The sequence below is a fragment of the Sylvia atricapilla genome, chromosome 28 (genome assembly GCF_009819655.1).
Source record: "Sylvia atricapilla isolate bSylAtr1 chromosome 28, bSylAtr1.pri, whole genome shotgun sequence".
Classification (NCBI taxonomy): Eukaryota; Metazoa; Chordata; class Aves; order Passeriformes; family Sylviidae; genus Sylvia; species Sylvia atricapilla.
Window position 1 is genome coordinate 257420 of NC_089167.1, and position 14963 is coordinate 272382.

General features: G+C 59.9%; 2 protein-coding genes across 3 annotated transcripts; both read left to right on the forward strand.

The window, feature by feature from the left end:
* Positions 1-3843: 3843 nt before the first annotated feature.
* On the forward strand, positions 3844-8627 carry LOC136372468 (histone H2A.V). 2 transcript variants are annotated; one of them, XM_066337064.1, is made up of 5 exons: positions 3844-4047; positions 7130-7207; positions 7751-7864; positions 7934-8063; positions 8307-8627. In XM_066337064.1, the coding sequence occupies exons 1-5, from the start codon at positions 3859-3861 to the stop codon at positions 8366-8368; spliced, it is 573 nt and encodes a 190-aa protein (XP_066193161.1). In that variant the 5' UTR covers positions 3844-3858; the 3' UTR covers positions 8369-8627. The 2 variants fall into 2 exon arrangements, with proteins under 2 accessions (XP_066193161.1, XP_066193160.1); XM_066337063.1 differs by having other exon boundaries at positions 7751-8063.
* Positions 8628-9453: 826 nt separating this feature from the next.
* MAT2A (methionine adenosyltransferase 2A) lies at positions 9454-14921 on the forward strand. The gene is made up of 9 exons (XM_066337051.1): positions 9454-9965; positions 11389-11466; positions 11544-11666; positions 11746-11858; positions 11933-12076; positions 12156-12374; positions 12738-12920; positions 13026-13159; positions 13501-14921. The coding sequence occupies exons 1-9, from the start codon at positions 9875-9877 to the stop codon at positions 13601-13603; spliced, it is 1188 nt and encodes a 395-aa protein (XP_066193148.1). The 5' UTR covers positions 9454-9874; the 3' UTR covers positions 13604-14921.
* The last annotated feature ends 42 nt before the right edge of the window (positions 14922-14963 follow it).

The following is a 14963-nucleotide window of genomic DNA, read 5'->3' on the forward strand; positions in this document are numbered from 1 at the left end:
ATGGAGAACGCGATGATGGCTGTACAGACAGAATATTGGAAGTCTTGTACGATGCCCTAAAACCCAGTGGAAAACATCCCAAATGGCTGGGTCTGGAGCGGGTGGTGCTTCCAGAGCAAGTTCAAACAGCTTCAATTATTTTTGCCCTAAAAAATATGGAAGAAAATTTAAGTTCTCCTGCCTTGTTTCTAGGCAATTTGGGGGCAGTGGGGAATGGTTTGAGGGGGCCGTGCCGGTGGTGGCTCCTCGTGTTGGTAACAAAACCAAGCCAACCCCTCGCTGGTCTCTTGTAAAAAGCAAAAAGTGGGGAAAAAAAATCTCAAAAAACCTGGAAAGGATAAAAGAAAAGCAGCTGAGGGAGCACTGGGGGTATGCAGGATGGTGCACCACGGAGCTCAGCAGGTATTCCCAGTGGGAAATCCCAGCTGGCTCTGTGGATGCTCCCAGATGTTCCTGCAGGGCAAGGCCTGGCCAGGGGTGGCATCACCCTCCTCATCCTCGCGGAGCCGGTAGAGCCAGCGGCGCCGGAGCCAAGCCACGAGAGCCGGGCCTGGGTGTTGGCGGGAGAGCCCAGATCCAGGCGGGACAGCCGGGAAGGAGCCGGGAGCCCCGGGGGTCCAGCCCCACAACAGAGCCCCAGGGGCTTCTGGCCTCGGAGCAGTGGCCGAGAGCGGGTTCAGCACGGGTGGCTCACCAGGCCCCAGCACACGGGTCAGCCCAGCCGGGAGGCTGGGACAGCATCAGTGGGGAGAGCACTGGATCCTCCTCCAAGAGCCAGGCACTCCCAGAGATGGATTCTCTGGCAGCTGGGTCCTCCAAGAATTGTATCTTCTGGAAGCTGGATCCTCTGAGTGCCCGATCCTCCTTCAAGAGTTGGATCCTTCAAGAATTGAATCCTCCGAGAATTGGATCCTCTGAGAATTGCATCCTCTGAGCACCAGATCCTTCTCTGATTGCTAGATCCTCCTCCAGGAGCCAGATCCTCCAAGCTGGATCCTCTGAGAGTTGGATCCTCCAAACACTGGACCCTCCTCTTTGAGCTGGGTTCTTCTCCAAGCAGCAGATCCTCCTCAGAGAGTTGGATCCTCTGGGAACCGGATCCTATGAATGTTGGATCCTCCTCCAAGCACCGGATCCTCCTCGGAGCAGCAGATCCCGGGAGCGCCACCTCCCTCCCTGAGCGCTCGCCATGATGTCCCTTTGCCGAAAAGAGAAAAAAAAAAATAAAGTTTTATTCCTGTTATTTTTTTAATGAAAGAAAAACAAAAACTAAAGCAAACCTGCACTTTAGGCAGCTGGGGGGGCCGGGGCCCCCGTGTCCCTTCCCTGCGGCCGGCGGGGCGGCTCCAGGGGCCGGAGGCAGGTCCTGGGTGTTACCACTAGCGCAGACGAGGCCAACGCGACGAACTCCTCCTGCTCCGAGCACTCCTGACGTAGCAGATTTTTGCAAATGGAGTTTTACAGTCTATATTTAAAGAATTGTATGTTTGTAACAAATAAAGTATGCGGAAAAGTGAATGAAAACCAGCCTGGGCCCGACTTGCTTCTTGGGGGTGATGTGGGGGGCCCCGGAGCCTGGAGCTGGTGCCACCGTGATGGTGAGGGGTGGGGTGGTGTCCTGTGGCATTACAGGGACATGCAGGATGTCGTGAAGGCGTCAGGGACACAGACGGGAACGTGAGGTCCCCCACCTTGTCCTGAGGGGATGGGTTGACTCAGGGGAGTTGGGGGTGTGAGGTACCAGCACGGTGGGGAGGGAGAAGGTTTGGTGTGGCTTAGGCATGTCGTATCACAGGTCAGGCTGGTGTGTGGGTGTGTGTAAAGTGTGTGTGGGTGTGTGTGTGCCATCGCACTGCTGCCTGGTGCCTGTCTGTAAGGCGTGTGTAAAGTGAGTATAAGACACTTGTGCCATCACATGGCTTCCTGTTGTGGGTGTGTGTGTAAAGTGTGTGTAAGGCGTGTGTGCCATCACATGGCTGCCCGCTGCCTGTGGGTGTAAGGCTGGGAGGATTTGGCACGGCATTTGCGTGGCGTGTGTGCCATGGCTCAGGCCGGCGCACGCACAGGTGTGAGCGCACAGATGTGAAAGGGTTGTGAGCCACACGCAAGACTGCGTGCTGTGTGTCAGGTACGTGTGCCATCACACGGCTGTGCCACGCGTGCCGCTGTGTGTCCTGGGCGTGTGCACAAGCGCGGTGCCGTGCCCAGGGCTGCGCGCCGTGTCCCCGCCGTGCCCGTGCCGTGTCCCCGCGGCGGTGCCGCAGCCCCCGCCTCCCGCGCTGCGGCTCCCTGCGGGCTCGGGCTCATCTGAGGACACGCGGGGACCCGCCTGCGCATGAGCCGCCGCCGCCGTCACAGTCACTCCTGCCATCGCCGCCGGCGCCTGCTGCGACCCCCGAGCCCCCGGCCCGCACATCCCCGCGGCCGTGGGGAGCGGCTCCTCCGGCCGCATCGCAGCCCGCAGCTGCTCCGGCCCCCCCGCCGCCGGGCCCGGGGACAGCTGGAGAGGCCCCGGAGACAGCCGGGGGGCCCTGGACGGAGCCCGGGGGGCCCAGCCCGCGGCTCTTGCTGCCTGGGTGCCGGGAGCAGCTGCAGGGTGAGGGCCGGGGGGCACCCTGAGCCTCCCCGACAGCTGCAGGGAGGGGCAGACACCCCGGGATGACAGTGACAAGGACAGATGCCTTCGTCGTCATCCTCCTCGCCCCCCAGCTCCTCCCAGCCCGTACCTCGGGCACGGTGCAGCCGGGGCAGGGAGGGGGACTGAGGGCCCCCTGAGACCCCCGGCAGCTGCAGCGAGGGGCGCCTCGCCCCGGGAAACCGGCGGCGAGGCCGGGACAGCCGGGAGGAGCCCAACAGGTGCCTCAGCCTGGAACACGGTGGCTGTGGGACGCCCTGCGCCCCCCGGCAGCGCGGCGGGGACTGCGCGGTGCCCTCCGCCCCGCCCGCCGCCGAAGGGACACTGAGGCCCAGCAGCCGGGACACCCGATGGCCGTGGGGACAGTGACCGCGCTCCGGCCCCAGCCCGGGCAGGACTGCGCTGTGCGGGGCCCACTGCTTCCGAAAACACTGCTCTGCCACCGGCCCTCGCTCGGGAGTCCCCGGCTCCGCCGGTCACACAGATTCCATCTGACACTGAAAGGGGCTCATCGTGAGAAACTGAGATTTTATTTACTGTGACACGTTCGTTCGGAAAGGGGGCATTTTTACTCCAACAGTGCCGTAGATTTTTGGGCTTTTGCTTGACCTCTGCCTTAACCACTGACAGTTCCTTCAGCCTCTCAGGGTCCGCCCCAGCCCCCAGTCCGGTCCGGGGGCTGCGGAGTCCACGTTACCTCACTACCGCTGCCCTTCTCATTCATCCTACGGGACAGCGCCGGGTTATTTATACTGCCCCAAAGAAACACAGGGAAGGTCAGAGGGACCGGCGGGTCTGGGTGTCCCCGGACGGGCTCCCCTCACACCGCGGCCTCTCAGCCCCGAGCAGGATCTGCCCACGTCAGGAGCGAAGCCTCCGATCCCGCGGAGCCCTTTAGCAGGCTCGGGCCCAGTGGGAGCCTCTGGCGGGGCCTGAGGACCTCCCGAACCCGCCAAACCCCGGGCCCTCGCACTCCCCTCACGGTCCGCCCCCCCCTACCCCGGCTCCCTCACACAAACACGACCCGGGCGGGAAACACCACTCGCTTTCTAGTGGTTCAATCGGCTGTCCATCATCATAACCCCGCCTCGCGTCGCGTTGTTCGAGATTGTTATTCGCCGGGTGGTTACGTCACCGAGGCGAGCACGCCCCGCCCTCACTCCGCTGCGTGCCGTGTGCAAAGGCAACACAGCCGTTAAACGAGCCTCGGGGCGGAGCCAGTGATGGACGGGGAAAGAAGCGGCTCGTCCATTGGGCACCGCGGGATGTTCAAACTAGTATGGGAGGCGGTGATTGGTGGCGACGCGGCGCGGCCCGCCGCCCCCGCCCGGGCGGGTCATTGTCTGGCGGCTCCTGAGGAGGGTCGGGTGCGGCGGTGGCTTTGGGGTTCGGACGGCGGCGGCGGTATCATGGTGAGGGCAGGGGCAGCAGTGCGGCTTGGGACTCGGGGGACCGGCCGGGACAGCGCGGCCAGGCTGAGCTGGGCCCCGTGGGGCTGCCAATGGGTGCCGCTGTCAGCCCAGGCCGGGCGGGGGGAGGAGAACGGGCCCCGGTCCGTGACCTTGGGTCCGGCCCGGTGCTCCCCCGGTGCCCCGTGGTCGCTGCCGCCTGGCTCTGGGAAGGGGGTTTGTCCTGCTCTCCAAATCGGGCTCCGCCGGTGCCCTCCGATGCTGTCAGAGGGGTGCCGGGTCGGCCGGTGTCTCCTCGGTCTCAGTTTGTGCCGGTTCTGGGTCGGTTGGACGGGAAGAAGCGGCTGTCGTGTGGGAAATGTCAATCGAGGGGCCCGAGCGGGGTTTGTCAACAGCCCGGCGCCTCCTCCGGGGTTACGCGGGATGCGTCTCAGCCCGCTTCCCGGGGAAATGGTCTGGTCCGTGGGGGAAGGAAAAGGGGGGTTCATTCTCCCTGGTGCCCCGTTCCTGTGGCTGCGTAGGGGCAGTGCGGGGAGCCGGGTCTGAAGCTGTCAGCGAAGGCGGGCAGGGGAATGTGGATTACGGGCGTTCTGTGGAGCTGTGAGAGGTTCCGTGGATCTGCAGGATGCTTTGGGCTGTTCTGAGGAGCGTTGAGGGGGTTCCGCGGATTCGCGGGGGACCTTGGGGACTCCATGGAACCGCGGGAGGGTTCTGTGGTTACAGCGGGGATTTCTGTGGGTTCGTAGGGGGATTGGGGTGGTTCTGTGGAGCCGCGGGGTGTTCTGTCGTTCTGTGAAGATACCCTGTGGATCCACAGGACAGGTTCTGTGGATTTGCACGGGGCTTAGTGGGTTCTGTGGGTCCGCAAGGGATTGCTGTGGATTTGCAGGGGACTTGGGGGGCTTTGTGGTACCGGGCAGGGGAGGAGTGGTGGGTGTTTGAGGGCATCTTTGGGAGGTTCTTTGGATCCACAGATGGGGTCGAGGGGGTTCCATGGGGAGCCCCGGGATTTGCAGAGGTTCCGGAGCTGGCAGTAAGGGCCCCGATCCTTCAGCATTAATGGAAGCACAGTTGGATTATGCAACTCCTGCTGCCGCCAAGAACTTGTGCTCGGGGATGTCTGGGAACGTGCTGCAGCAGATAAGAAGTTGCTGCTTGGAGGGGTTTTATCCTGTTCGAAGCAATAAGAAAAAAATAAAAAAAACGCATGCCTGCTGTGAAGGATCCAGCTGGTCAGACCCGGGGAGGATTTAGCACGGGAATGTGCTCCCAGCCAGGGGCTTAGGTGGAGAGAAGTGATGGAGATGTCGCAAGGATTGTCTGAGTCCCTGGGAGCACAAACTCGGAGGATAAGGAGAGAATTCCTCGGGATTCCCTCCACAGGAGGGAGGAGTCCAGGATCCCTCACTCCCAGCACAGAGTGGGATGGTCTCCCATAGGGAGCTGGAGGCAACTGGGCTGGGGGAACTTCTGTGTTCCCTCTGCAAACCCTGTGGAGGGTTGTGAAAATCAGGACAAACCTCGGGATTTCCACGGCGAGACCTTTCTTGCTCTTCTTATTTGTACCCTCAATGAAGATTTATCAAGCAGGCAGCTCCAAGCTGGAAAACTTGATGGGGCAGTGGGAAAGTTCACAGCTGGCTGATAAAAGCCCTCAGTGGGAACAGCCAGTGCTTTTCCCAATGCTGCCTTTTATTCCTAGAGCAAGGAAATATCCACAAATCCCCCTTGCCTCCCCCTTTCTTTCCCATAAACCTCCCTTTCCATCCCTCAGATCCTCCCACCTTCCCCTCAAAAGGCCCTTCTTGAGTTTTGTAGTTTTATGGAGTGATGTTTTCTCCTGATGAAAGTTAACTCCTGGTGCTTCACTGTTTCTCAAAGTCATCCCTGAAGACCCTTCCTGTCGTAAGTGCCAGAACACAGAGTGGGTTTGCCAGTCCCCCATGGCCTCACCTCTGCTTGTTTTAATCACCTCAGGATCAATTAATGCCCCCTCGTGAGTAATTTTTTTCCAATGTTTGAACTGAACCTTGTGTTAATTCTCACCTGGCTGGGATGGGACCCAGATCTTGGACATTCCCAGGTTAACCAGCATCTTGTTTTAAGGATTAACATGCTCCACTTGCTTTCCCTGGTGTTTCTGGATTCTTTCAGCTCCCTCACCATGAGCCAAAATTCCTGCTTTTTAGAGGGGATGGGGATTGTGGGATCAATATATACTTTAAAAACATGGATTGTGAGTATCCAGGGTGTTTTCAGGTTCCTGTCTCCCTCTGCTGTTGTTTCTTGTCTCTCTGTGGGCTGGAAAACTTGATTTTGGGGATTGTTATCCCTGTTTTTTTTTTAACCTGAAGCAGATTTTGGGTTGCTGACATCTTTCCCATGGGGAGGGCGCAGCTCCCTCTGCCTTCCTGCATCACCCGTGGCTCTCACCTTCATTAGGAACAGCTCTCAGTAGTTATTAATGACATCATGGGGTCTTCCCATATCCCTGGAAACCATGGATTTCCTGACAGCGGATGGGAGAGCCCAGCAAACCTGTGCTCAGCTCTTCCTTGTTACTCAGCAACTGCCAAACTCTTGGCTTTGGCATTTCCACCCCTTCCAACATGATTTTCATTAAATCCACAATTTCTGGGGCTCCTGGGTGATTTCCCACCCTGGAGTAGGAGGGGAATGACCCCTGAATCCCACAGGATTCACATTCCCATATACAGGAACAGTGTCCTGCCTAGTTCCCAGTGTCAGTGTGTGGAGAAATTGAATCTGAAAACAAAACTGGGCTCATAACTGCTGGAAAAATAATGCCCAACAATGGGATTTTGTGCTGTTTTCTCCCCATTGGCATTTTCTGGAAAATACTGGGAATAGTGGCAACAGGAATAAGATACCTGAGAGAAGGAGCAGCTGCTGCACCCTGAAAACCTCCCTTGTTTATCGTCTTGAATCCACGTGGTTTGAGAGGTCCTGAGTTGCCAGGGAGCTGCTAGATTATCCTGCAGCAGGTCCCTCTGGTTTAGAATTAACGAGATTGTTTGGCTTCAGGGATTAATTAGATTAATTAATAGGCCCCTTTCTCCCCCAGGCTGGCGGCAAGGCGGGCAAGGACAGTGGCAAGGCCAAGGCCAAGGCAGTATCACGCTCCCAGAGAGCCGGGCTGCAGGTATGGCACAGGGAATCGCCAGGAAACGGAATGCTGGGCCCCAAACCCTCTGCTTTGGGGTCAAAACGTAGTCTTTTGGCATTTGGAGGCTTATGGAGCCATGAGGAGACTTGGGCTTGCAGAGGGGATTTGCTGTCAGGTGGGACAGAGAGGATAGGAGGATTAAGTGGGAGAATAATAAATTTCTATTTACTAATTAGAAGAGTTAAAATACAAACATTTTATGCTGTAGAAGCTATAACTACATTTTACTAAATTATGATAGCAATATACAATATACAACAACATAATGTATTATTATATTATTATATATTGTATCTATAATAATTAAACGAATATATAATATTAATAAATAATATCAATCCACGTATTAATAATATATCTGAATTAGTAATAAATAAATTGGATAGTGATTATTAAGTTCTCTGGAGAGTTGCTCCTGGAAGCCACAGCCCAAATCAGCAGTGTAGGGTGTAAATATGCACATTGCAGGGGGGGTGGGGGGGGCTGTAGGTGTTAATGAGGTTGTTAATTGCCCCCCAGTTCCCAGTCGGCCGAATCCACAGGCACCTGAAGACTCGGACCACCAGCCACGGGCGCGTGGGAGCCACGGCGGCCGTGTACAGCGCGGCCATCCTGGAATACCTGACCGCTGAGGTAGGACCCCCCTCCCCAGCCCCAGCCCCCCTGCCCTCGGCATTCCCACCTCGTGCTGCTGTCCTGCAGGTGCTGGAGCTGGCCGGGAACGCGTCCAAGGATCTCAAAGTCAAGCGGATCACGCCCCGGCACCTGCAGCTGGCGATCCGCGGCGATGAGGAGTTGGACTCCCTGATCAAAGCCACCATCGCTGGTGGAGGTGAGAGTCGTTCCCTTGTTTCCATCCTTGGGTGGGAATTTTTGCAAGGGGAAACGTGGGAAACCAAACAGGAATTTGGCAGTTGGCAGAAATGAATGGGCTCCCTGCTTCCCTGGATTCACACTGAGGGTTGTCCACTCGACATTCACACTGGATTTTCACAAAATGGGGAATTGAGGATTTTTGGAGTTTCTTGGGAATTCTGCAAGTGACTTGATGGGATTTCTCCCCTCCTCTCTGCAGGTGTCATTCCCCACATCCACAAGTCCCTGATTGGAAAGAAGGGCCAGCAGAAAACGGCGTAGAGGGAGTGTGGCACCGGATCCCCCTGTCATCGTACTGTACCTGGGCACAGGAACATCTCGGGGATACGAGGAATTTTTTTTAAGGAATAGTTTAAAGGAAGAGCATAGAGGATTGACTGTAGAGGAAACATTGGGATGGGTTTAGATTCTGAGTAGGACACACTGCGGGCTGTGGGGTGGCAGCTGGGGGTGGGTGAGTGGCTCAGCTGCCCCCATGTTTTATACAAAAATGGAACCCATAAACCATTTTTTACAAAAATCCAGACTGTCTCCAGTGGTGGCAGGCAAGGTGGGGTTGAGGGGGCTGTCGGGAACCCCCGGTACCGGGCAGAGGGGCCAGGGGCACCCCATGTGAATGAGCCCCTATGCAAAGACAAGGTGAGGGATAAGTACTGCCCACTATGCAAATATTCTTGTTCCAAGGCCCTGCCTCCCAGGAGCACATGGCTGGGTCTGTGCATCTATCCTAGCCTGGACACAGGAGTGTTTCTGTGTGTCTGTTCGAGGGCTGGGGGTGCCAGTGGTCAGGCAGCCCGCAGCAAATGGATGCTGGAAGTCTAAGTGTTTGTGAGGTCTGGCTGTGTGGATGCCAGAGCTCCATCTCTCCGGGGCATCTGTCTGTGGTTGTCAGGGTCAGTCAGTCCTGGGTCTCACTCTGTCCTGGGCACAGGGGTCCTGCAGAAGCTCCCGCCGAGCCCTGTATGTAGCAGTTGGATACGGGGTGCTCTGAGCCGGATTTGGAGGCGGTGGCGGAGCAGGGGCGGCTCCTGCACTGGCAACACCAGACGCTGGTTGCATCAGGCGTCAAGTGGCCGAACGGCCTAGGGCACCATTAGGGCCGTGGCTGGGGTCAGGGCCACCTCCCTGAGCCACAACACCTGGGGTAGCCGAGGGACCGGTTGCGACCGGGGGCAGGGGCCAGGGTGGGGCCATGCTGGGGTCGGTCGCGGCGGGCCCGAGGTCGCACAATGGCGACGCCGGTCTGCGGAAGATGGCGGCGGGGGGGCGGGGTCGTCCTCACTGCCCGCGGTCCCTGCACTGCGCATGCGCACTCCGTGCCTTTCCCGGGCGCATGCGTGCGCCGCCGCGCGCCTTGAGTTGCCGGGCCGCGCGGGAGGCACCATGAGGCCAGCTCGGGGGAGTCCGGCGTGGGCATCAGTGCCCGTCCGCAACATTGCGCCGTGTGGGGCACAGGAAACAGCCTGACCGGCTGTTCGACTCCGTTGAGCGCTCGGCTGGCAGCGGGGTGCTACGGGCTGTCCCGGCGGTTGAGCCCAAGCTCCGCGTTACGTAACGTTCTCCCCCTGCCCGACTGCAGTGGTTCTCGTCCCCCGCTCCCGTGGCGCGCATTACGCTCGCCATTGGCTGGGGCGGCAGCGGGGCGGGGCGAGGAGGCTATAACTAGAGGCGGTGAGGCAGGGGCCGCGTTCAGTCCATCGCTGCGGTGCTTGGGTTTTGTTCGTCTCGTGCTTTCCGCTTTCGCCTGTCGCCGCCCATCGCGCCGCCATGAACGGGCAACTGAACGGTTTCCACGAGGTGTTCATCGAGGAGGGCACCTTCCTCTTCACCTCCGAATCTGTTGGCGAGGGGCACCCAGGTGCGGGCCGAGCGGGGCTGGGCGGGGCGGCGATCGCGCAGGCGCGGCCGGGCCGGGGGGGGGAGGAGGAGGAGGATGGTGAGGATGAAGATGAAGGAAGTGAGGATGAGGATGGAGGCAGTGAGGGTGGGCCGGGGGCGTGGGGAGGGCGGTGACGCGGGCGGGCGCGCGCGCAGTGTGAGGGGGGCGCGCGCTCGCCGCATTGCGGGCCCGTGGCGCACGTGCTGCCCGCGTGGGGCGGGACACGGGGGTGACGGTGGGGCGGGCGGGGGGGCCGCTGCTCCGTGACTCAGCCGTGACTAAGCAGCTCCCGGTGCCCCCGCACCCCACGGGACCCCCGCCGTGGGCTCCCTCCCGCCTGGATGCCGGGGGTAAGACCGGCCTGGCGAGCCCCACACGCACCCCCCGGGCCGGAATGTCTCCCTCCCTCGGCCCGCCCCACGCTCCCCGCCCGACGGGGCCGCCGAGATCGTTAGGCCGGTGATGCAGTCTCGTGGATCTCCCCAGATGTGCCCTCCCGCCGCAGCTGGGGGGGGGTTACACTTCTCCCGGCCGGTGGCTGGAGCACCCCCTAGCTCGATACCTGCCGGTGCCGGTCTCTCCCGGTCTTTGTCCTCGGCGGTTTGGGGCACATGACCGTTAATCTGCGGAGGCGGCTGCCAACGCCCAGTGCCCGCTGCCTGGGCACACTCAGTACCCCGAGCCCTCTCAGATCTGGCCACTCCAGCACCCACTCTCGGGGCACACCCAGCACCTCCCAAGTTCCCATCAGCTCTAGATCTTGCTCTGGCCCCACAGTACCCCACAGCTCTGCTCCTTCTGGCTCAAGCACCCACGACACGATGGCACAACCTGCCGCTGCTCTGCGGCTCCCCCCACTCTGCCTGAGGGAGGAGGCTATGAGGTCCATTTCCTCACTCTTTACCACCAAAAAGCACTCAGGGGATCCTCCTCCCCTCACCCCAGCTCGGTGCTTCCTTGTCCTCTCCCACATCCTGCCCAGAAGGTCGCTGCCAAGGACACCCGCAGTCCTGGGAACACGGGTGACCCTTAGGATGCCCCAGACACCCCCCCATCCCCACAAAACACCCTGGGGGCAGGAGGGAGCTGGGTGTCTAGTGAGGTATGGCTGGAGCAGCTTTGGCTGGTGGCAGAGCTACTGGAAGCTGGCATGCTGTGAACTTGGGAAGCTGGGATATGGGTCTGATCCCCTCAGTGGTGCCACACGGCTCAGCCTGAGCTGGAGCTTAACCGGGACATGCCTGGAATTCCAGACTAGGGACAAGGCAAGGGCTGTGTGCACCCTAGGGGGCTCCTGGATTATGGGGCTCCAATCCCTGTGCTGGAGGCTCCGGAAGGAAGGGCTGGGCTGTGTTGGGCTGTCCCACGCCACCATGACGCCTCCTGCTCTCCATGTTCCCAGATAAAATCTGTGACCAGATCAGCGATGCTGTCCTGGATGCCCACCTCAAGCAGGACCCTGATGCCAAGGTGGCGTGTGGTGAGTAAGGGCTCCAGGGGACAGCAGGTCGGTGACGTGGAGGTTACACCATGCTGACGTCGCCCTTGTCTCTGCAGAGACTGTTGCCAAAACCGGGATGATCCTGCTGGCGGGGGAGATCACCTCCCGGGCCAACGTGGACTACCAGAGGGTGGTCCGGGACACCATCCGGCACATTGGCTACGACGACTCCTCCAAAGGTGTGTACCGGGCTGCTGCCACCGCAGTGATAGCTCAAGGGTGGCACTGGGCTCACTAGAGCCCCCTTTGTCTCCCCAGGTTTTGACTACAAGACGTGCAATGTGCTGGTGGCCCTGGAGCAGCAGTCCCCTGACATTGCCCAGGGTGTGCACCTGGACCGCAGTGAGGAGGACATCGGCGCTGGTGACCAGGTGAGACCCGGGGTCATGGGGTCCCTGTGGTGAGACCAAGGGGTGGGCGTGACCTCCTGGTCTCCATGCCACAGGGGCTGATGTTTGGCTACGCCACGGATGAGACGGAGGAGTGCATGCCCCTCACCATTGTCCTGGCTCACAAGCTCAATGCCAAGCTGGCCGAGCTGCGCCGCAGCGGAGCCCTGCCCTGGCTGCGCCCCGACTCCAAGACCCAGGTGAGGTACCGGTGGGTCCACAACGCCCTCGGGAGCCCCTTGTTCCCCGGCCTGGCCTCTGACTGGTGTCCCCTGGCAGGTGACAGTGCAGTACATGCAGGACCGCGGGGCAGTGATCCCGATCCGGGTGCACACCATAGTGATCTCAGTGCAGCACGACGAGGACGTGTGTCTGGATGAGATGCGTGATGCGCTCAAGGAGAAGGTCATCAAGGCTGTGGTGCCCCCCAAGTACCTGGATGATGACACCATCTACCACCTGCAGCCCAGTGGCCGCTTTGTCATCGGCGGGCCCCAGGTGCAGCGGAGGGCACTGTGGGGGCAGCGTGGTGGTTGTGACAGTTGTGATGACGTGGTGGTGGTGGCAGTGTTATCATGGTGATGGCAGCAGTGATGACGCAGTGCTGAGGGCTGGTGACAACATGGGGATGATGTTGATGTGGTGCTGGTGACACTGATTGGGCACAGTGGTGGCAGTTAATTTGGTTTGCGGTGGCAGCGGTGGTGGTGAGAATGGCACAGGGGTGGCAGAGACTGTGGTTATGGTGGCAGTAATAACACGACATTGGTCACAGCATGGTACGGTGGTGGCAGTGGGAGCATGGTCGTGGCGACGCTGGTGACCACGTGGACAGGGTTGTGACGCTGCTGTCCCCAACAGGGTGACGCCGGGCTGACAGGCCGCAAGATCATCGTGGACACGTACGGGGGCTGGGGCGCGCACGGCGGCGGCGCCTTCTCGGGCAAGGACTACACCAAGGTGGATCGCTCGGCCGCCTACGCCGCGCGCTGGGTGGCCAAGTCCCTGGTGAAGGCTGGGCTGTGCCGCAGGGTGCTGGTCCAGGTGGGTGCCGCTCGGGGTCGCGGCTGGTCCGGGTGGGTGCTGGGGCCCCTCTCCCCAGGCTCTTGGGGGTCCGGTCTCAGCCGCAGCCCCGCCTCCCCCCTGCAGGTCTCCTACGCCATCGGGGTCTCGCATCCCTTGTCCATCTCCATCTTCCACTACGGCACCTCCCAGAAGAGCGAACGGGAGCTGCTGGAGATCGTCAAGAAGAACTTCGACCTGCGGCCGGGGGTCATTGTCAGGTAATGGGCGTGGGGGTCTGTGCTGGGGGGCAGGGGCGGGCGGGGGTCCCTCCCGGAGCAGCCTGGGGACCGCCTGGCGCCTGGACCCGGCGCGGAGCCGCTCGGCTGAACGGAGAAGGCGCGCTCGGGGCGCGGACGGGGTAAGTATCGGCCGGAGCTGAGCGCTTGGAGCTTCCCCGGGAGCGCGCTGGGAGTTCTGCGGGAGCGGCCGGGGAAGCTCCAACTGCCCCGCGGGGTGGGGAGGAGGCGGAGGCGCCGCTGCGGAACCCCTGGCCAGGCAGGGAAGGGGCGAAGGCAGGACCCCGGGGCCGCCTCACTGAGTTGGGAATTGTGTATTCCAGGGATCTGGATCTGAAGAAGCCCCTCTATCAGAGGACTGCAGCCTATGGCCACTTTGGTAGGGACAGTTTCCCTTGGGAAGTGCCCAAGAAACTAAAATACTGAGGAAAAAGAGCATTGTTAGGGCTTTTCCCCCCACTCCCGCGGGCGTAGGTTACAGAGAAGCCCGTGGGCTCTGGGGGAAAGAGCTCCCCGCCACTCCCCAGGCTCCCTGGCCGTGCCATTGTCTCTCACCATCGTTTTGGTTGTGTGGGGACCATGTGCCTCTCCTGGAGCCCCCCCCCCCACTGTGTCCCCTCAAAACCCTCTGGATGGTTATTAACAAATCTATCTTTACTCCAAGCTATGAAATGGAGAAAAAGGCCCAAGTGCCCTCTCTCACCCTCCTCCATGCCCCCACAGTCCCCCTGTGGCAAGGGCCACCCCGTTTTGGGTCCCAGCAGTCCTGTTCTGTGGGGGAATACCCCATTTTATCACTCCCTGGTCCCCTTTGGCCTCAAATTCCACTACATCAAGGGGACCCCCCATTTTGGCTTCCACTGTTTCTGCCATCCTGCTCCAGAGGGGGGACACATAAACCCCTCATTCTGGGTCCCTGTGTGTCCCCCCACAACGTCCCCATTCCATAAGGAGGATACTCATTTTGGCTCCCCCAGTCCCACTGGTGGGGAAGACACTTCCCATTCCACCTCCCCACACCCTTGGGACCTTGCTGGTGCTGGGTTTGGTTCTTAACCCTCATTTTTAACCTCTTTTTTTTCCAAAAATGCACATTTTGGGGGGGACATGCTAAAACCAACCCCCAACCCACCCCCCGAGGGTTCGGTACCAGAGGAAAACATTTTACATACTTTTTTTTTTTTTTTTTTTTTTTTTTTTTGGGGTGTGGGTTTTAATCCAAAAGCTGAAGTGACTCCCCAACTGCACAACCCCTCCCCGCAACTTTGTCCAGATTTTGGGGGGAAAGGGGGAGGCATTTGGCGCTTGATACTTGAAGGTTTGGTGTATTTATTGTGCGCCGAGGCGGGGGCGTGAGTACAGAGAAGTCCCCGCGCTCAGCCGGCAGCTCCTGATTTCCTGAAAGCCCCCCCTTCCCCTCCCCCCGCCCTCTCCCCACCCCCCACCACTTTGGGGTGAAACAGGGAGGGATTGGGTTTGTTGGAGCGCCGGGGGTGCCCTGGGCGTGGCGCTGGTGGCCGGTGTGGTACAGAGAAGCCGGCTTGTTTACTGCCCGCCCAGGCTCCGGCCCCCAGAGTGCCTTGGGGAGGGGCAGGGGCGGCTTTCTCCTGCCCTTGAGGATTTTTTTTTTTTTTTTCTTGGTTTTACTATTTTCGGGAGGTTTCGTCCAAATGTTTTGATCCACTGAATCAAAAAATAAGTTCAAAAAGAAAAGAATCTCAATAAAAGTGATGGGTTAGAGGGAGCCACGTCGAGTGTGTGGGGGAAACGGGTGCAGGGGGCACTG